This window comes from Suncus etruscus, chromosome 20 (assembly GCF_024139225.1).
Source record: "Suncus etruscus isolate mSunEtr1 chromosome 20, mSunEtr1.pri.cur, whole genome shotgun sequence".
NCBI classification, from domain to species: Eukaryota; Metazoa; Chordata; class Mammalia; order Eulipotyphla; family Soricidae; genus Suncus; species Suncus etruscus.
Genome location: NC_064867.1, coordinates 6888675 through 6910976, shown reverse-complemented (window position 1 = coordinate 6910976; position 22302 = coordinate 6888675). Strand labels below are relative to the sequence as shown.

Below are 22302 nucleotides of genomic sequence, written 5' to 3'. Positions count from 1 at the left end.
GAGGTGTCAGAAAAGTCACCACAGGGATGACTGGCTTGTGGCGGCCAAGCGTTCATAGGACGTCGCTGTTTGACCCTTCCTAGCATTGTGAAGCCGAATTCACCGAGCGTTGGCTTGTTCGCCCACTAATAGGGAACGTGAGCTGGGTTTAGACCGTCGTGAGACAGGTTAGTTTGACCCCACTGAGGATGTGTTGTCGCCATGGTAATCCTGCTCAGTAGGAGAGGAACCGAGGTGCAGAAATTTGGTGTGTGTTCTTGGCTGAGGAGCCAATGGGGCGAAGCGACCATCTGTGGGATTATGACTGAACGCCTCGGGAGCCGGTGTGGGGCCGGAAAGGCGCATCGCATGTTCGTGGGGCCCCTGGCCCTAAACCATTCGTAGATGACCTGCTTCTGGGTCAGGGTTTCGTACCTAGCAGAGCAGCTCCCTCGCTGCGACCTATTGAAAGTGAGCACTCGACACAAGGGTTTGAATAAAGAGAAAAAATAAAATAAAATAAAAATTAAAAAAAAAAAGAAGATGCCCCCTGCTGCAGACCCAAGCTGAGCAGCCATGTTCCTCTTGCTCCACCTCCTTGGATGGAGCAACTCCTTTCAGGGTTTGGGCCCTGGAGATTGTGTTCAATGGAGTCTTCTTGGCTGTCGGTTTGTTGTTGTTGTTTTAGTTTTGGAGCCATACCTGGTGATGCTCAGGTGTTACTCCTGGCTATGCGCTCAGAAATCACTCTTGGCTTGAGGGACCATATGGGTTGCCTGGGATCGAACCCAGGTCCATCCTGGGCAATCACATGGGTTCGTGACACTTTGGGGAGGATGAAGGTCCAGTCAGAGTTCACAAGTGGATAAGCTAACAGAATTAGGGGCTGGAGCGGTGGTACAAGCAGTAGGGCATCTGCCTTGCACACACTAAGCTAAGCTAGGACTGGGCTTTCTGCACAAGACGGTCAAGAAGTTGTTTAGTCCTTGAAAATAAGGAATTTTTTGGGGGGCCACACCCGTTTGACGCTCAGGGGTTACTCCTGGCCATGTGCTCAGAAATCACCCCTGGCTTGGGGGGACCATATGGGATGCCGGGGGATTGAACCGTGCTCCATCCTATGCTAGCGCTGGCAAGGTAGACACCTTACCTCTAGCGCCACCTTCCCGGCCCCATAAGGAATATTTTGTTCAAGAAAATAAGGAATATTGAATTGTCACTACTACAACTTCCTCCCATGTTGTTACTTCCAAGTACATTGAAGATCTTTGGAGATGGTGCTTACAAATGAATCTTAGATGGCAGAGGTTTATATCTGATGTAACTAAAAAGTTGTTGATGTTATTTTGTTTGGGAGCCACACCAGTTGGTGGTCAGAGTTTATTCTTCTCTCTGCTCTCAAGGAATCACTCTTGGTAGATCATAGGAGACTAACTGGGGTTCTGGGGGTTAAAAGGAGGTCTCGCCACGTCTAAGACATCTTACTCACTATACTAACTCTCCAGTCCCTACTCAATTTGGCGGGGGAGGGTTGGGCCACACCCAGCGGTGCTCAGGCTTTATCCTGGCTCTGCACTCAGAAATTGCTCCTGACAGGCTTGTGGACTCTAAGGGATGCCGGGGTTCGAATCCAGGTTGGCCGCGTGTAAGGCAAACGCCCTACCTGCTGTCCTATTGCTCCAGCAACCCTACTAAATGTTTTTTGACTGTGTATTCATTATTTATATGATAGTTTATATTATTGTGTATATATATGTTTGTAGGAGTTTTGACACTTTTATCCCCAGTTGGAGAGGTGATCATCATCTCTTATTCTCATGCTATATTTCTTTCTCTTTTAGTTTTGGGACCACACCTGGTACACTCAAGAGTTACTACTTATTCTCACTCAAAATTATTCCTGGGTGGCTCAGGTTACTATTTGGAGTACTGGGGATTATACCCAGTCAGCAGCATGCAATTTAAGCACCCTACCCACTCAGCTATCTCTCCAGTTTCTCACTAGCAGGATTATGTATTTTGTCTTTTTGATGCCATGACAGTTCTGATAATTTTCAAGTAATCACACAAATAGTTTTTAATCAGCTAGAGTTCGTTTAATTTGTATTGTAAAAATGAATTTGATTTAAACTTCCAAATATAGTGACTAGAAGGATAATACAAGAGTTAAAGCACTTGACTTCTGTTTAGTTTGCCTGGGGTCTCTGTTCATGACCAGAATGCCAACATCTATGTCATGGTTGGAACCTTCCGTCTCCCTAGTGACTGCTCTGCTGTGGATGGATGTTCACATCAACATGGAACTGGCCCAGATTCAGAGTGGGCCTCGTGTACGACTGGTGATGGTCAGCACATGATCAGGGATATACAGATCTTATTACCCCAAATGGGAATGTCAAGGGGGGAGCGGGGGGGGGGGGCTCAAGCACAACACGGTCAGCAGCCCCCTGAGCCAGTAGCCTCCAGCTCTCAAGCCTCAGAACCTGTTGAAAGTGAAGTTTCTCCTTGGAAGCCCATGGAGGCAGAGGAAGTGGAGGAGCACACCCCAGCCCTGAGCACAGAGCCCAGCCCCAGGGCTCCCACATCTGCACCAGAAACAAATGCACCCCAATTATCCTTCTGCGAAATATGTACAGATGCTCCAGGAGCTACAGCGTCTTGAGAACTGTCTCCAGCCTTTTCTACCGCGCTATTATGAGGTTCTAGGTGCTGCTGCCATCACGAATAACAACAACAATCAAGATACCCTAGGAACACAAAAATACAAGACAAAAATCCCTTCCTCACACCTTTATTTGTTGTAGCACTACTTACAATGTCCAGACACTGGAAACAACCAAGATGCCCTTTAACAGATGAATGGTTAAAGAAACTGTGGTACATAAACACAATGGAATATTATGCAGCTGTCAGGAGAGATGAAGTCATGAACATTTTCCTCTATATTGATGTACATGGAATCTATTATGCTGAGGGAAATAGGTCAAAGGGAGAGAGATAGACATAGAATAGTCTCACTCATCTATGGGTTTTAAGAAAAATAAAAGACATCCTTGCAATAATTTTCATAGACAAAAGAAGAGGGCTGGAAGTTGCAGCTTACTACATGAAGCTCACCACAAAGAGTGACAAGTGTAGTTAGAGAAATAACTATATTGAGAACTATCCTACCAATGTGAAGGAATGAGTGATTTATAAAGCCTGTCTAGATGGGGCCGGAGAGATAGCATGGAGGTAAGGCGTTTGCCTTTCATGCAGAAGGTCATTGGTTCAAATCCTGGCGTCCCATATGGTCCCCCGTGCCTGCCAGGAGCAATTTCTGAGCATGGAGCCAGGAGTAACCCCTGAGCACTGCTGGGTGTGACCCAAAAACCACAAAAAAAAAAAAAAAAAGCCTGTCTAGAGTACAGGAGGGGGTGGGGTGGGGAGGAGGTTTAGGATATTGGTGATGGGAATGTTGCACTGGTGAAGGGGGGTGGGGAGGAGGGAGATTTGAGACATTGGGGATGAGAATGTTGCACTGGTGAAGGGGGGTGTTCTTTACATGACTGAAAACCAACCACAATCATGTTTGTAATCAAGGTGTTTAAATAAAAATATTAAATAAAAGAAGAGGACCAATGGCTGATCACGATGGTGGGGGAGAGCTTGTGGCTGCTGGGCAATCCCTTTGTGATGTTGTCTGACCTGTGATGATCAAGCTGGTGGGGGAGAGCCTGTGGCTGCTGGGCAATTCCTTTGTGATGCTGTCTGACCTGCGCTGCAACCTGGCCTGTACACCCCACAACACCAGCATGTGGTTTGACCCATATCCCACTACACTACCTCCTTGGTGCTTCAGCAGGCAGCCATTCCCATCCAGATCAATGTGTGACCATGACAGGGAATGAGACTCGCTCCCTCCCTCCAACTTCCAATGTTGAGGCACCACCCCCTGGTCCCTGATTCCTTCCACTAGTGTTGAGTCTTCAAATGAGGGGGCTCCCCCACCAGGGCTGGGTCCCCCCCAACTGCCAGCCACCCGAGGGTCATCCAGATTTCCCACCAGAGCATGGAACCTATGGTCGTGATGCACATGAACATCCAAGATTCTGGCACACAGCTTAGTGGAGTTCCAAGTGTTCCCACTGGCCCCCTAGGACACGCTGGTCATGGCCAGACCCTGGGCTCCATGCTCATCCAGCTGCCCTCCCTGCCCCCTAAGTTCATGCACACTGTCCCCCACCAGATCACTCATCAGGCCATGGTGGCAGCAGTTGCCTCCGTGGCCGAAGGACAACAGGTGCCAGGCTTCCCAACAGCTCCAACCCAGGTGGTTGTGGGGTCCTGCAAGCCCCCCGGAGGGGCCCGGCCAGCAGGAATCAGTCGAGAGGCTCACGGACGACCGCACCTTTATTTAGCAGGGCTAGAAGCACAACCACACCTGTAAAAAATCTGAGAGAGGTTAGTAATAATGACCTTAGACGATCAGACCGTTCAAAGGTGACTTTATTAGGGTCCTGCATCTCTTATATAGGGAAGGAGAAGGGGGCAGGCAAAAGGTGGTGTCAATCATACTTTTTGGCGCGAAAGCCATGAAACAAAGGCAGTAAATCATTTTCCAGAAGGGAGGGAGAAGCAGTGACAATCTTACAAGCACTCTTAAGTCAGCAGCTTTCAAGGAATTGCCCTATGACCCTAAAGTAGGGTTTGCAGACCACTTTCCGGAACTCTCAGCAGGTTTTATGGTGGGGTAAGCTCTGTCGCATAGGGCGATGAGGTTTAGCTATTAACTCAGGAATGTAAGTTATAGGGAGACTTGGCTCCATGGTATCAGGCAGTGTCTTCCTCCCCTAGGCTGAGAAGTTACTTATTACTTGAAGGTTGCCTTTTTCCTGTTGGTATATGGGCTTATAGCAAACAGCACTTAGCACTGAAAAGATGGCAGGGAGTTTTGCAAAAGTAACCACTGAGTCAGTCACGGTAGCCAACAGGTGGTGATTGCCCAGGTTCAGCCTTCTCATCTTGGGGGTCCCCCAGTCTCGGGGCACTGCAGGGCGCCGGGCTGGGCACCAATCCCTCTTTGGCTCAGATGGTAAGCGGCCTTGTGGGGTAGCTTCTTATGCAGCCTGTCCTTGTGGCTCAGGGGACCCTGGAATGGCCCCACCTCCAGCCCCTGCCACTGCTTCTGCCAGTGCTGACACCACCAGCATGACCCTGCCCCTGGAGGACCTGCTCAACCTCCACCTCCTCAGCCGCTGATCTTCATTTTTTTCAGCTTCTGGGGAATCTGCTGGGGCCTACAGGGCCAGGAACTGGAGAGCCTGGCATGGTTTCTCCCACCATCACTGTGGCAATGCCTTGTGTCCCAGCCTTTCTCCAGGATATGACTGACTTCTTGCAGGCAGCACCAACGACCCCTCCTCCCCCTGCGACACCTCCACCTCCGCCCCAGATCCAGAGCAGCAGACCACAACTGCACCAGGCTCGCCTCCTGAAGGTGAAGGGATCCCCGGAGGCCTGGGCCTTTAGAGCTTGCCACTGGAGTTTGACACTTCTATGGTGAATGAAGGGTATTCTCACCTCCCTGCCGGGCTCTCTGGGTGCCCGGGCTGGCAGTAGTGAAAGCATTGCTGCCTTTCTACGATGCCTCAGAGGATCAGGCAACAACCTGGGGCTGATGGGGCCCTTGGAGTCTTTGAAGCCCTGCTCTCTCTCCTGGGACAGAATTTTTCCGTGGTGGATGTGGTGGTGCATTTCCAGCCACTGCAGCGGTTCCAGCCCCAGCTTCGATCTTTCTTCCACCAGCACTACCTGGGTGGCCAGGAGCCCACACCTGGTAACATATGGACGCAACCCCCACACTGATCCCTGGGCCAGAATATGTGCGGGAGAGTTTTTCTTTGGTGCAGGTTCAACCAGGTGTGGACATCATCCGGACAAATTTGGAATTTCTTTAAGAGCAGTTTAACAGCATTGCTTCTCATGTGCTTCACTGCACGGACAGTGGATTTGGTCCCATTTGCTGGAGTTGTGTAACCAGGGCCTGTTTATATCTTAGCACTGAACCTTCACTGCTTGGAAAACAGCAGATGGAGCTTGCTGCTGTCATCTATGGCCGAATTCGAATTCGTCCCATGTCTTGTGGAGTAAATCCATCCCTGGTGAGCTGCCTGACTTCACCTAATCTTTGGGCTCACGTAATGTCCCTCCCCCCCTTTTTCCCTCCTTCTTTTCTCTTTAAAGAGCTGCTTATTTATCTTTTGGGTGATTTTTTTGGGGGGTGATATTTAAAAAGATTTGTGCAATATATCTTGAGGTGAAATTTAGTGGATTTTTTTTCTGACAGATTAAAACATTTAATTGACTACTTTATCCTAATGGATACATTTTTGTCTACTTGCTAAAGACTAGTTCTTTAGGGAGAGGGAGGCTACAGCTGGACCCAGACGATCCACATGCCAGGATTCCTTCTTCTTTCCTACTGGTATCGTTGAGAATCTGGGCAGACAGCTGGACAATGGCCTCCTGGGCTGACCACTTAATCCGGAGACCAATATCCCCCCCATGCCAAACTGGTCTTCAGGGCCAGGTTTGGCAATGGGGCTCTGGGGGAGGAGGAGAAGGAAAACTCCAATCCAGTGCATTTTCAAATTGGAGAAAAAGGTTGCAGCTGGACCCAAAAGATGCCACATGCCAGGATTACTGCTCCTCTTCTACTGGCATGGCTGGGAATCTGGACAGACAGCTGGCCAAAGGCCTCCAGGACTGACCAGTTAGTCCTGGAGACCGAGACACACACACCCCCCGCCAGGCTGGCTTTCAAGGCCAGGTCTTGCATCTGAGCTCTGGGGGGAATGGGAGGAGGCAAACTCCTCCGGGATGCTTTTTTTATACTGAATAGGGAATCTGCAGCTGGACCCAGAAGATGCCACATGCCAGAATTCCTGCTTCTCTTCTATGGGTATGGCTGGGAATCTGGGCAGACAGCTTGCCAATGGCCTCCTGGGCTGACCACTTGGTCCGGGAGACCGAGATCCCCCTATGCCAAACTGGTCTTCAAGGCCAGGTTTGGCAACTGGCCTCTGCAGGGAGGGGGGGAGGAGGGAAACTCCAATTTCATGCTTTTTCAACTGGAGAGGAAGGCTGCAGCTGGCCCCAGAAGATCCCACATGCCAAGATCACTGCTTCTCTTCTACTGGCATGGCTGGGAACCTTGACAGACCTGGCCAAAGGCCTCCAAGACTGACCAGTTAGTCCTGGAGACCAAGACACACACCCCCGCCAGGCTGGCTTTCAAGGCCAGGTCTGGCACCTGAGCTCTGGGGAGATGGGGAGGAGCCAAACTCCTCTCCCATGCTTTTTTATACTGGAGAGGGAAGCTGCAGCTGGACCCAGACGATCCCACATGCCAGGATTCCTGCTCCTCTCCTATGGGTATGGCTGGGAATCTGGGAAGACAGCTGGCCAATGGCCTCCTGGGCTGACCACATGGTCCAGGAGACTGAGATTCCCCCTATGCCAAACTGGTTTTCTAGGCCAGGTTTGGAAACTGGCCTCTGGAGGGAGGGGGGAGAGGGAAACTCCAATTTCATGCTTTTTCTTTTTCTTTTTTTTTTTTTTTTAAATTTCATGCTTTTTCAAACTGGACAGGAAGGCTGCAGCTGGACCCAGAAGATCCCACATGCCAGGATTACTGCTCCTCTTCTACTGGCATGGCTGCAAATCTGGACAGACAGCTGGCCATAGGTCTCCAGGACTGACCAGTTAGTTCTGGAGACCGAGAGCCCCCCACTCAGGCTTGCTTTCAAGGGCAGGTCTGGCATCTGAGCTCTGGTGGCATGAGGAGGAGGCAAACTTCTCCCCATGCTTTTTCATACTGAATAGGGAATCTGCAGCTGGACCCAGAAGATGCCACAAGCCAGGATTCCTGCTTCTCTTCTACGGGTATGGCTGGGAATCTGGGCAGACAGCTGGCCGAAGGCCCCCAGGACTGACCAGTTAGTCCTGGAGACTGAGAGCCCCCCAGCCCCCGTCAGGCTGGCTTTCAAGAACAGGCCTGGCATCTGAGCTCTGGAGGGATAGGGAGGAAGCAAACTCCAATCTCTTGCTTTTTCAACCTTCAGAGGAAGTCTGCAGCTGGACCCAGAAGATGTCAAATGCCAGGATTCCTGCTTCTCTTCTACGGGTATGGCTGGGAATCTGGGCAGACAGCTGGCCAATGGCCTCCTGGACTGACCACTTGGTCCGGGAGACCGAGATCCCCCTATGCCAAACTGGTCTTCAAGGCCAGGTTTGGCAACTGGCCTCTGCAGGGAGGGGGGAGGAGGGAAACTCCAATTTCATGCTTTTTCAACTGGAGAGGAAGGCTGCAGCTGGCCCCAGAAGATCCCACATGCCAAGATCACTGCTCCTCTTCTACTGGCATGGCTGGGAATCTGGACAGACAGCTGGCCAAAGGCCTCCAGGACTGACCAGTTAATCCTGGAGACTGAGAGCCCCCACAGTTCCATCTAATTCTCAGTTCTAGTTGGTTTCTCTAGATTTTTACAATGAAAGTTGAAGATTGAATACTCACTAGAGCTCTGTCTCATCATACCCATAGTGGCTTTTTGGTTAAATCGAATGCCATTATAAAACTCAGATGAAGGTAGGGCACATTGATACATAATTTGCTTCCCACTTGTTTAATTGCTTAATTACAAACATAAACTCACTTCCATTTCTCTGAGAAAAACCCGTCAATATATTTGCTTGTGAGGGGAATCTCTTCTTTCTTCTATTTGCCTTCTGGAGACTCATCTCTTATCCTCCCAAGGGCAATTGCCTGGCAGCTGAGGCTGAAATGATGCAATCAGGAGTATCAATAGTGTCAGCCTTGCTTAGCTAATCTTTTGAGTCCTTAGGCCTTGCCTAACTAAGAGTTTTGGGGGTGCTTAATGAAGTCTGATTTGATCAATGTTTCCAATACAGCCAAGGACATGGAATTGCTCTTGACTTTTGCTTTTGGGTCACACCTGGTGGTGGGTACTCAGGGCTAACTTCTGGCTCTGAGCTCAGGGCACCATATCTGGTGCTGGGGATTAAAACCTACAAAGCAATCATCCAATCCAATGTATTACTCGATGTATTATTGCGGTGGCCCTGCATTTTATTCTGTCACTTCTATCAGTGTTTCCGGTACTTTTCCCAAGATGTGTGCATTATCAGAATGTCAATATATATATGTATATGTATGTATGTATGTATGTATGTGTATATATATTGGTTTTTGGGTCACACCCGGCAGTGCTCAGGGGTTACTCTTGGCTCTACGCTCAGAAATCGCTCCTGGAAGGCTCGGGTGACCATATGGGATGCCGGGAATCGAACCACTGTTCTTCTGCATGCCTTACCTCCATGCTATATCTCCAGCTCCAAACATTTTTTTGGGGGGAAGGTGTAGCAATCACCAGCAGTAGGGTGTTTTGCCTTGCACACAGCTGACCCAGAATGGTCCCCCAAGCCAGGAGCGATTTCTGAGTGCATATCCAGGAGTAACCTCTGAGTGTCACCAGGTGTGGCCCAAAAAAACCCCCCCAAAACACTTTTTTAAAATTAATGTATTTAAGGTATAAATTAAATAAGCAAAGCTTCTATATTTAACAATTTCTATATTCATGTCACCTATCAAATTGCCTAGTATAGGGGGCCAGAATGATAGCACAGAGGTAGGCATTTGCCTTGCATGTGGCTGACCCTTGACCCCAGGTTCTATCCCTGCATCCCATATGTTCCCCCAAGCCTGCCAGCAGCGACTTCTGAGTGTAGAGCCAGGAGTAACCTGAGTGCCACCGGTGTGGCCCAATAAACAAACCAACCCCCCCACCCAAGAAACCCTGCCTAGTATAACTGGAGATGTGCTTAAATGTTTTGTTCTTTTTTTTTTTGTTGTTGTTGTTGTGGTTTTTGGGTCACACCCGGCAGTGCTCAGGGGTTACTCCTGGCTCCAGGCTCAGAAATTGCTCCTGGCAGGCATGGGGGACCATATGGGACACCGGGATTCAAACCGATGACCTTCTGCATGAAAGGCAAACGCCTTACCTACATGTTCTCTCTCCGGCCCCAAATGTTTTGTTCTTAATACTCAGTGAAGACCAACCCCAAACTATGCTGTTGTATACACACAAAGGAATACTTTGCTGACATTAAAAGTCATTTTATGGGGCTGGAGAGATAGTATGGAGGTAAGGCATTTGCCTTTCATGCAGAAGGTCATCGGTTCAAATCCTGGCATCCCATATGGTCCACTGTGCCTGCCAAGGGCGATTTCTGAGCCTAGAGCCAGGAGTAACCCCTGAGCACTGCCAGGTGTGACCTCCCAAAACAACAAAAAAATGTTAGCTAATTCTGTACTTGTCTTGATTCTGGCTCACAAATATTCATGTCCCCTCAGAGTTACTTCAAATTAATTATCTTAGTACTTTACAAATTGGTACAAGATTATCTCAACTGATACTTATTAGAGGAAATTTTTTTCTTCTAGCTTTTCATTATATTCTAAGAATTCCTTAATGTATAAATAGCTTTTCTTAATTTTTAGATCTTCTAGAGCTGTTTTGCAGATGTTAGAATTGTACCAATGATAACACATTAACTAAAAAAGTGAGGCCATCCAAGATTTATATACATATTTATATACATTTATATAAATATATTTATACAATGCAGGAACCTTTATTTCTGTTTCCTGATTATTAATATCTAGCCTGGGGGCCAGAGTGATAACACAACGATAGGGCGCTTGAATTGAATGCGGCTAATCTGGGTTGGACCCAGGTTGAAATTCCGGCATCCCATATGGTCCCCTCCAAGCCTGCCAGGAGCAGTTTCTGAGCGAAGAGCCAGGAGTAACCTCTGAGTACCCCTGGGTGTGACCCTAACAAAATTAGCTTTCAATTAATCACATTAGCACTATGCTTTAACCCAGTGTTATTTTTGTTTTGTTTTGGGCCACACCCGTTTAATGCTCAGGGGTTACTCCTGGCTAAGCGCTCAGAAATTGTCCCTGGCTTGGGGGGACCATATGGGACGGGGGTGGGGGTGTGGGGGGATCGAATAGGTCCTTCCTTGGCTAGCGCTTGCAAGGCAGACACCTTACCTCTAGCGCCACCTCTCCGGCCCCTACACGAGTGTTTTTCAACCACTGTGCCTTGGCACACTAGTGTGCCGTGGGGAAAAAATTCCAATTTCATCCGTAACCTGCGGCTTTGGCTCACAAATAGACCAGTCATTAACTTATTTCATAATAAAGTAATTATAAAACAATTTCGTTGTGTTCATTTGAATCCTATTCAAGAGAATTACTTTATATATAGTCAATATAGGCAGATTTAATTTTTTTTAACATTTTCTAATGGTGTTGTGCCTTGCGATTTTTTTTTCATGAAAGAATTATGCCTTTGCACAAAAAGGTTGAAAAACACTGCTCTAACCCACAAATTATGACTGATCGATACATACACTTCCAGTCACTTCCTTCTTGACTGCCTTTAGAAGGCAGGTATTTAAAATTTTTTTTGTTTTGTTTTTTTTTTTTTTTTTGGTTTTTGGGCCACACCCGGCGGTGCTCAGGGGTTCCTCCTGGCTGTCTGCTCAGAAATAGCTCCTGGCAGGCACGGGGGACCATATGGGACACCGGGATTCGAACCAACCACCTTAGGTCCTGGATCAGCTGCTTGCAAGGCAAACACCGCTGTGCTGTCTCCCCGGGCCCCATATTTTAAATTTTTGAAGTAGTTTTCACTTAGCATTAAGATATTCTAATTGGCTGACAGTGTTCAATCCCTGGTATCCCAGATGATACCCCAAGCACTACCAGACACAATTCCTGAGGTGTAGCTGCTGAGCATTGCTGGGTGTGGCCCCGAAATAGTTCAAAAATATTGAAAATTTTTCTTTCTTTTCTCAGTTCTTGTCAGAAGGGTCATGTGCCGACGTCGTAACAAGGTTGAAGGGAGGCACATATCATACAGGCGTGTGAAAACCCGATTATCATGCTTATGAACCGGAAAAGGATCTAAATTTGTTTTTCGGGCCACACCCGTTTGATGCTCAGGGGTTACTCCTGGCTAAGCGCTCAGAAATCGCCCCTGGCTTGGGGGGACCATATGGGACGCCAGGGGATCAAACCTCGGTCCTTCCTTGGCTAGCGCTTACAAGGCAGACACCTTACCTCTAGCGCCACCTCGCCGGCCCAAGGATCTAAATTTTTTTTTTTTTTTTTTGGTTTTTGGGCCACACCCAGCGGTGCTCAGGGGTTGGGTTACTCCTGGCTGTCTGCTCAGAAATAGCTCCTGGCAGGCACGGGGGACCATACGGGACACCGGGATTCGAACCAACCACCTTTGGTCCTGGGTCAGCTGCTTGCAAGGCAAATGCCGCTGTGCTATCTCTCCGGGCCTGGATGTAAATTTTTAAAGGAGTTATTGCAGGGCTTTATACCTGTCAAATTTGAGAAAAATTAAATCAATGTTTGGACTCAAATAATTAAACAACATACCAAAGGACATAAACCAGTATTAGTGGGGCCGGAGAGATAGCATGGAGGTATTTGCCTTGCATGCAGAAGGATGGTGGTTCAAATCCCTGCATCCCACATGGTCCCCCAAGCCTGCCTGGAGTGACTTCGAAGTGTAGAGTCAGGAGAAACCCCTGAGCGCTGCCAGGCATGACGCAAAAACAAAACCCAAACATTAGTAGTAAGATTCGGTGCTTATAAACCTATTTTTTGTGGGGGGCCCACACCTGGTGACGCTCAGAGGTTACCCCTGGCTATGCGCTCAGAAACAGCTCCTGGCTCGGGGGGGCATATGGAATGCCGGGGGATCGAATTGTGGTCAGTCTTAGGCTAGTGCCAGCAAGGCAGACTGATGCCTTACCGCTCCGCACCACCGCTCCGGCCCCTTAAAAACCTATTCTTAAAGCTAAGCTATAAAATATAGAGATGTGAATCTGATTATTATTCATGGATATTATTCATGTAACTTTCCCCCAGATGCATTTATAAAGTTCACAACAATATCACCAATATACTTCTGAAGTTTTTCAAAACGTAAGTTATAAATGACTTGTCACACAGGAGACAAAAAGCCTGATATACGTTGTTAATTTTTGCAAGTAATGTTATGTACAGTTTTATTGTCAGTATATGCACAACAGTAAGCATAGAACTATAAATACACAATGCAGTTAACAGTAGAAAATAAAATTGTTACTGGTAAAGGGGAGGGATATAGAGAAACTATTTTCTTGCTGCTAGAACAGAAACAAAGATAAAACCTATGACAAGTCATCCATTCAGTACTCTTCTCTTAAATTCTTTACATACATTTCTACATTTTTTTCAATTAAACAAAGAAAGTACAGGTAATTATGTAACAACAGCAAATTGCCATCATAATAGCTATTTGCCTTTCCAGTCAAACTCACTTTATGTTAGCATAAAAAAAAAAAAAGATGAGAAATCATTTGCATCCTGGTTCCAAATGATCTGATTTGCCTTTCCCCAAAACATTTTTGATAATTGGCTGCACATAAAAGAACAGGCGTGGCAAAAGGTGTTTAATATTTGTTAAAAAGTAACAGGAAAAAACCACCTTTTTAGTAATTTTCTAAAAGACACAATGGGCAGCAGCAGCTCAGTTAAAAGTTTTAGCCCCGAAGAGGTAGAGAATTTGAGCCTATTAGACACACAGAACAGCCTGGGCACCATCTTCTCTCTCATCAGGATCAATGTTTTCAAGTAAGACAAACTCTAAAAGGAAACCAGGTTCCACCACTTAAAGAAAAGGTGCTGGTTGACTTCCTGTCTCAGTCATTAGTTTATTAAATGAGAAACAGAAGACAGTCAAGGACACACATGCACTTGATTTATTTGTCTGCTTCCGTTACCAAGTTTATTCATAAGTGAATCTGATATTAATAAATAAAAAAAGCATCATTCACAACAAAGATAAACAAACCAAGACGAAAACAAGAAACCCTGCAATGAAACCTTCCATTTTAATAAGCATCAAGGATAAAAACAGGCGAGTGATGTGGTGCAGCTTTCTTCGGGAATGAGAGTGGGGACACGGTTTTTAAAGAAGATGGCAAGATCAATCACTGACAGTATTACAGAACTGGCTGATTCTGTAACAGTTCTTTTTGAGGTCTTAGTTTTAAACTACAGGCCACCCCACAGCAGTTGCAGCTCGTGACATGAATCGCTATTCCACCAACCGAGTCCAGCTGTAGTTCAAATTAGTCCCGCTTTGCTTCCCATCATTTCAATATTTCTAGCATAGGACATGATACGGAACAAAACTCCAAGTAGCAAAAAAAAAAAAAAAAAAAAAAATCCTTTATTTGAGTAAAAGCGAAATAAAAGTTTTAGGCTGTTAAACTTGTAATTCTTTAAGCATTCCCGTTTAACCAGCATTTAAAAAATGTATACAATCATAACACTGGCAAAGGTTAATGGGAAGACAAAGAGGTACAAACAGGTGAAATGATGACTTGGATTAAAAATTATTTTGTGTTGATCAAATGGTGTTAATACTGCTTCTTGAATTTGGGATATCTATCATAAAAGTTACATGCAGACTGAGGCGAGCCCTCGGTTACAGAAAGTACAAAACAAAACAAAAAGCTAAAACTGGGAAACAATGGTAAGTTCCAAAAGATGTTTATGAAAAAGTCCTTTCAGTGATGAGGATGGTCTGTCTGTCCTTTCTTAGAGACCTGGTTCGATGCGACCCACTTCACTAACTCTGTCCGGAAAGGTCCGTGGTGGGATCGGTTCCTCCAGAGCCCGTCTGTGCACGCTTGATATAGAGATTGAGCAGCTTCATCTGCAGAAGTAAGTCAAACAGGTCACTGGAATGGACAGCTGATGACAGTAAGCTGGTCATTTGAGAAGGACAAACAAGGGGCTGCACACATACCACAGTAGGAAGGCACTTGCCTTGTGTGTAGTTGACCCGGATTAATTGGCATCAGTCTACACTGTCCCCTGAACATTGTCAGGAGTGATCCCTGAGGGCAGAGCTGGGAGTAAACCCTCAGTAAGGACAGGTATGGGCCACCCCTTTAACCCCCACTCCTAATTACAGACATATATGTGACTCTTATAAGATTTTAGTTAGACTAAGGGTTTATAATGCTCAGGTTATTTTTGTAATTAAGAATTACAGAGGGGGGGCCGGGCGGTGGCGCTAAAGGTAAGGTGCCTGCCTTCCCTGCGCTAGCCTTGGACGGACCGCGGTTCGATCCCCCGGTGTCCCATATGGTCCCCCAAGCCAGGAGCAACTTCTGAGCGCATAGCCAGGAGTAACCCCTGAGCGTCACCGGGTGTGGCCCAAAAACCAAAAAAAAAAAAAAAAAAAAAAAAAAAAAAAAGAATTACAGAGGGGGGACCGGAGAGATAGCATGGAGGTATTGAGTTTGCCTTGCATGCAGAAGGATGATGGTTCAAATCCAGCACCCCATATGGTCCCCTGAGCCTGCCAGGAGCCTATTTCTGAGCCTGGAGTCAGGAATAAGCCCTGAGCCCGGCTGGGTGTGACCCAAAAACAAAAACAACAAAAAAAAAAAGAATTACAGAGGGGACAGAGAGATACCATGAACATAAGGCATTTCCCTTGTATGCAGAAGGACAGTGGTTCGAATCCCAGCATCCCTTATGGTCCCCCGAGCCTGCCACGGGGCAATTTCTAAGCCTTGAGCCAGGAGTAAACCGAGTGCTGCCGGGTATGACCCGAAAACAAACAAACAAAAACAAAAACAAAAACAAAAAACAACAGGGCCGGAGAGATAGGACAGTGGTAGGGAGTTTGCCTTGCATGTGGCTGACCTGGGACGGACCCAGGTTTGATACCATATGGTCCCTCAAGCCTGTCAAGAGCGATTTCTGAGCACTGAGCCAGGAGTAATCCTTGAGTGCCGCTGAGTATGGCCCAAAAACAAAACAAAAAACAATTATAGAAAAAAATTAAATCTCAGTTTGTTCATGGCTGAGAATTCTAGCATGCCTTTCTCAAATGGAGGAGAGATGGGATCAGAGATAAAGTACAGTTGGGTGGGATACTTGCCCTGCACATGGCCATTTTGAGTTCAATCCCCAGCACTACATATTCCACATCAACAGGAGTTGCAAAACCAGAAGTAAGCCCTGAACACCACTGGGTGTGACCTAAAAACCAAACCAAACCAAGCCAAAAAAAAAAAAGGTCAAGGAGGGCCAGAATGATACTACAGTGAGTGTAGAGCCCTTGCTCTGCACGTGATCAACCCGGGTTTGATCCTGGGAACCCGTGTGGTCCCCCGACACACAAGAATGAATCCTGAGTGTAAAGACAGGAGAAACCCCTGAGCATCGCTCAGTGTGGCCAACAAACAAAAAACAAACAAAAAGAAGTCAAGGGACTAGAGAAATAGTACAACTAGTATAGCAGTTTCCATCTGCAGCAACCTGAACATTGCCAGGAGTGACCCCTGAGTTAAGGACACAGCCTGAGCACAGCTGGATTGGCCACAAAACAACAAAAATCTAGCCACAAGATAATGGCAATCACATGAATACCACACATATATACTATACATTTACATCTTGATACTTGTTTTTGGCCCCACCCAGCTGTGCTTGTGGGGCTAACTTTTCTTTTCTTTTTTTTTTACTTTATTTAGTGATTGACTGTTGGGCCACACCCAGCGGTGCTCAGGGGTTACTCCTGGTTCTGTACTCAGAATCGCCCTTGGCACGTTGGGGGACTGGGAATTGAAATCCAACCAGGTCCTTCCTGGGTGTGCTGCATGCAAGGCAAATGGCCGACCTCTGTGTTATCTCTCCAGCACTTTGGGACCATATAGTGCAGGGGATTAAACTCAGGGCTCTGGCATACAATGCATGCATGCCAGTCCTTTGAGCCATCTCTCTAGCTCATGCTTGTTTTATAGTCATAATGTTTAAAGATGAGGAACTCGAGACACAAAGAAACAGAACATATAATTGGATACCTAAGGCCCCAGAGGAAAACAAGAAGGAAGTTAGGCATGTGAGTTTCAGGCTCTAAGATCCTAGACAACTATGCCAATACCTTGCTAACAATACTCTTCCATTTCTCTGTATCATTTTGCAGTCTTTACCAAAATAAGTCATATATTTATGGTCTGTACTCAATTTTGTGTTCTCAAGCAATAAAGCCATCGGTCTGATGATGCCAAAGATTAGGTGCTTGGCGGTCTCTGGAGGCTTCAGAGATGCATTCAAGTGATGCCCAGGTGTCAATATGCAGTGGTTCCAGGGACCGAACAAAGGTTGGCTGCATGCAAGGCTTTAAACCATGTACATCCAGTAAATGTTCTAAGCCATGTACTATCTCTCCAGATGTTCTACTTTAATATTATTTACAGAGGCTAGAGCAATAGCACAGCGTAGGGTCTTTGCCTTGTACGCAACTGACCTGGGACAGACCCAGGTTCGATCCCTAGCAGCCCATATAATTCCCCTAGCCTACCAGGAATGATTTCTTCTTTCTTTTTTTTTTTGGTTTTTGGGTCACACCTGGCAGCGTTCAGGGGTTACTCCTGGCAGGCTTGGGGGACCATATGGGATGCCGGGATTCGAACCGTCACCCTTCTGCATGCAAGGCAAACACCCTACCTCCATGCTATCTCTCAAGCCCCAGGAATGATTTCTAAGCACAGAGCCAGGAGTAACCCCTGAGCGCCTCTGGGTGTGGCCCAAAACAAAACAAAAATGTCATTTACAAAACCCTTTTTCACTTACTAATGTCTCACATGCATCATCATTACTGGTGGTCTTGTATTCTGATCAGGTGTGTGATGGATCTTAGTTCTTCTAGAGACAACTGATTATTTTTTTTTGTGTGGTTTTTGGGTCACACCCGGCACTGCTCAGGGGTTATTCCTGGCTCCATGCTCAGAAATTGCTCCTGGCAGGCACGGGGGACCGTATGGGACGCCGGGATTCGAACCGATGAAAGGCAAATGCCTTACCTCCATGCTATCTCTCCGGCCCCGACAACTGAATTATTAAGACCAACTTGAACTTATTCAAAATTAGAAAAGTTGGAATTTTTCTCTGCAAAAACCACCTGCTGTTGAAAGTTTGTTTTTTACATTAATATTAACTCTTTGATCTAAGATTTTTTGGGGGGTTTCAGGGTAAGGGAAAGATATAGTGGTGCTCTGGACTTACTCCTGGCTGTATGTTCAGTGGGACAAATGTGCTGCCACAGGTCAAATTCGGGCCACCTATGCAAGGCAAGCAACTTGCCACTACTATCTCAGTGGCCTCTGATTTGAGGATTTTAAAGCAAGTCCAAAGGATCAGGGGCTTATTCCTTTGAAACTAAGTATAAAATTTATTATATGTATAGGTCTCTGGCAGTGTAGACAAAGAACACTACTGAATACAGCTCCAAAACTAAACATTGGAAAGGAGGGATATGGGGGAATGAAAAGAAGAAGCCAGTTGACATTGTAACCAGAAGCTGTAGGACCTTTTTTACAGCAACCCTCCAACCAACCTACCAGATGCTCATTGCTCACTGAGTAGAAACAACTGAAATGCAAGGGACCTGGGAAGGAAGTCAGTTGCCCAGAGTCTGATTTAGATTAGGCATCAAACAACATATTTACTCTTGACCATACATAAAGAGCTAAACTATGAAGACGGTTCTGTGGCCGCCATGTTTAGAAGAAACCAGCATGACTTACTTTACTGCCAGTGAGTGGACTGAGATGTGGTTTGAGTTCATCACCGATTACTGCGTGAACAGCCACCAGACAGAAAACACAGGCTTTCCGGACGCTGCTCTCCGAATTGTCATAGCCCTAGGGGGAAAAGCTGTTGTTAGAACTGTTGAGGGATCTGAGAAAAGTACCTTTCCTGCGGAAGCAGAAGATGCAACTCAAAGATGAGCTCTTCAACCCATCAGGTAAAGAGAAAACAACTGACCCAAGTACATTTATTTTGAAGCTTTTCAAGCATTCTTCGGTCTCACCTTTGGTACCTCCTAGCTACCCTGAACATTCCTGGTCAGGTTCTTTATCAGTCTAAGCTTTACAATTCTTTGTTTTTTGGGCCACACCCGGCAGCGCTCAGGGGCTACTCCTGGCTCTATGCTCAGAAATTGCCCCCATAGGCTCAGGGGACCCTATGGGATGCCGGGATTCAAACCAACGTCTTCTGCAGGCAAGGCAAACGCCCTACTCCATGCTCTCTCTCCGGCCTCCTAAACGCTGCAATTCTGACAGTAAGGCTGGTGGTACTTGCTTAGACATACCTGAAAAGCCCTAGATTAACTTTCTTAAAGCATACATAGTTTCAAGGAATGCAGTAGTTCTGCACTCGTGAACAAAACCTAAACTCCTTGGCCTGGTAGTAAATGTACACCTGTAATCCTAACTAATGGAAGTTTAATATCTGTCCTATCCCTACCATTAATCTAAGATGTCCATTCAGTAAACACAGCAGTTTTTCTCTTTAGTTTTCATTGAGATTCTGTGATTTGTAGTCATTTTTCTCTTAATGAAACCATGGTAGGTTGTTTTGTCAATGGTGGGTGGGTGGGTATTATAGAATGGAATTATTCAGACTGTATGCATGGTTTAGATTAAAATACACTTACGCAGGCCAGAGTGATAGCATAGTGGTAGTGTTAGAACTACAACAATTGAGGTGAGTCAATCAGTGACTTTTTGGAGGTTGCTTTATTCAGACGGCCTGGGTTCGCACTATAAACCATTTTAGTTCACATTATTATTATTATTATTATTATTATTTTTTTTTTTTTTGGTTTTTTGGTCACATCCGGCAGTGCTCAGGGCTTACTCCTGGCTCTATGCTCAGAAAACGCTCCCGGCAGGCTCGGGGGACCATATGGGATGCCGGGATTTGAACCACCGTCATTCAGCATCTAAGGCAAATGCCTTACTGCTGTGGTATCTCTCTGGCCCCAGTTCACATTATTTTTCAGTAGGGCATTTGCCTTGCACATTGGTCAATCCAGGACAGACTCGGGTTCAATCCGTGGCATCCCAAATGGTCCCCCAAGCCAGGAGAAATTTCTGAGTGCAGAGCCAGGAGTAACCCCTGAGAGGCACCACATGTGGCCCCCCAAAACACCACTTAAGCTATATGGTACAGCATTTTAATATATGTGGTCTATTATTATATCAAACAAGAGAGACTGGATCTCATCTTCAAGATTCCTACAGTTTGGGGCCGGGTAGGTGGCGCTGGAGGTAAGGTGTCTGCCTTGCAAGCGCTAGCCAAGGAAGGACCGCGGTTCGATCCCCCGGCGTCCCATATGGTTCCCCCAAGCCAGGGGCGATTTCTGAGCACATAGCCAGGAGTAACCCCTGAGCATCAAACGGGTGTGGCCCAAAAACCAAAAAAAAAAAAAAAAAAAAAAGATTCCTACAGTTTGTTTAGTTTATTTATTTAAAGGACAGAGTCACAAATATAATACCACAGATGCACAAACAAATCTCTGTGCATCTAGACTCATCAATATTTAATCCTAATCAGGAACATTAATATGTACTCTATGTAATATTAATCAGTCATCAAAATTACACATTATTCACTGAACATACACAAAAATTCACAATCACTGAACAAGCTCAAATCTTAGCAAAGCATGCTATAAAATTTCCATTTTTTTGTAGAATGTTTATAAGGCTGCAAAGGAAACAAGACGTTACAGCTATTACAAATCTACAATAAATTCACAAATCTAAAAAGATTTCTAGTTAGATATATAAATATATACATGGAACCTACAAATTATTACAAACGATTTATTGTAATTTTTAAATTAAAAAAAGACACAGCTGGAGTGATGGCACAGAGTTTAGGGTGCTTGCCTTGCATGTGGTGGACCTGGGTTTGATCCCATATGACCATTCCATATAGTCCCCCCCCACCCCCCCACCCCCGGCTTGATTTCTGAGTAAAGAGCCAGGAGTTACTACCCCTGATTGTTTCTGGGTATGGTTCGAAAAAAAAAAAAAAAAAAAAAGGAAACCTTATAATGATAGTCAGAAATGTCCATTCTGTACAAGAACTGAGTGCTGAAAGGAGACAAAGTGATATGCATGATATCTTCAGTAACAGTAGCAATATTAGAAACCACAGTATGGGGCGGAGAGATAGCATGGAGGTAAGATGTTTGCCTTTCACGCAGAAGGACGGTGGTTCAAATTCCGGCATCCCATATGGTCCCCTGAGCCTGCCAGGAGTTATTTCTCAGCACAGAGCCAGGAGTAACCCCTGAGTGCTGCTGGGTATGGCCCAAAAACCAAAAAAAAAAAAGGGGGGGGAAACATCTCACAAATTCACAAGTTTATCAAATTGCGACATGCAAATATGTTACTATACCATAAACAGAACTGAAATTCTAATAAATGGTAAACTATACACAAAATCCTAAAAACATTATGCTAAGTCAAATATACCTGCTGCAAAAGGACAAATACTGCATGATTCCCCTTATCTGAAAATACAATAAATGAGAGAAAACAAAAGATTGTCAGTTTGCTAAAGAAAAAGAGAATGGGGAGATATTTACTAACAGGCACAGTTTCTGTCTGGGATGGTAAAAGTTCTGGGAACAGGCAGTGGTGATGGTTGAGCAGCATTATAAATACTTTTACTGTCACCTAATGGTATACCTAAGATTAGGTTATTGTTAACTTTTAAGTTCTATGTATTTTACCATACTTACACATGTGTGCGCAAACACGCCCTGACACAGACATACCAACAGCGATGAAGTCTTTGCTCTGAACATTCATGACAGAGTGTTGACGTTCCTAAATAGATTACAGCTTATTCTTCCCAACTTTCTTACCTGTATCAGGCCTGGCATAATCTCCGGCAAAAGCACATTAAGTGTTTCCTTGGACACTCTCTCGATCACTTTTGTTTGCATTTTGATTGCTGTCAGATTAATGGGATAGTCTGCAGTTTGGATGATAGGACAAAGCACTTTGATGCACTGTTCAGGAGTGATGGAAGTGGCCAACACTGACGCAGCTTCCTCAGCCGACCTGACCACCTGCAACAGGAAAGTAAGATGGAAAGTCTTTTGTGCATTTGCTGAAGTGTGTGTGTGTGTGTGTGTGTGTGTGTGTGTGTGTGTGTGTTCCTTATTGTAACCCTGACGTTGCATAATTTGCGTCTAGGAGGGGGGAAATCACATTTTTTGTGTCTGGAGATCAAACTTGTAGTCTCACACCTGCAAAGCAGATGCTAAAACCCTGAACCACAGTTTTGAGGTCCTGGCATGTTAC

General features: G+C 45.8%; 1 protein-coding gene, 1 non-coding gene and 1 pseudogene across 14 annotated transcripts in view; 1 reads left to right on the top strand and 2 right to left on the bottom strand.

Annotated features, from left to right (window-relative positions):
- Window positions 1–201: 201 nt before the first annotated feature.
- Window positions 202–11980, top strand: LOC125998198 (large proline-rich protein BAG6-like; annotated as a pseudogene).
- On the bottom strand, window positions 11913–12016 carry LOC125998506 (small nucleolar RNA U13). The gene has a single exon (XR_007492057.1). It is a non-coding gene; the product is annotated as a small nucleolar RNA U13 (small nucleolar RNA).
- A 1084-nt stretch (window positions 12017–13100) lies between these two features.
- CLASP2 (cytoplasmic linker associated protein 2) overlaps window positions 13101–22302 on the bottom strand; it is a 178589-nt gene continuing 169387 nt past the window's right edge. For all 13 annotated transcript variants that reach the window (XM_049766378.1, XM_049766379.1, XM_049766380.1 and 10 more), the window contains 3 exons: window positions 21861–22067; window positions 18721–18837; window positions 13101–14831 (listed from right to left, as the gene is read on the bottom strand). In XM_049766378.1, the coding sequence (XP_049622335.1) occupies window positions 14745–14831; window positions 18721–18837; window positions 21861–22067 (411 nt within the window). In that variant the 3' untranslated portion in view covers window positions 13101–14744. The remainder of the gene's footprint in view (window positions 14832–18720; window positions 18838–21860; window positions 22068–22302) is intronic.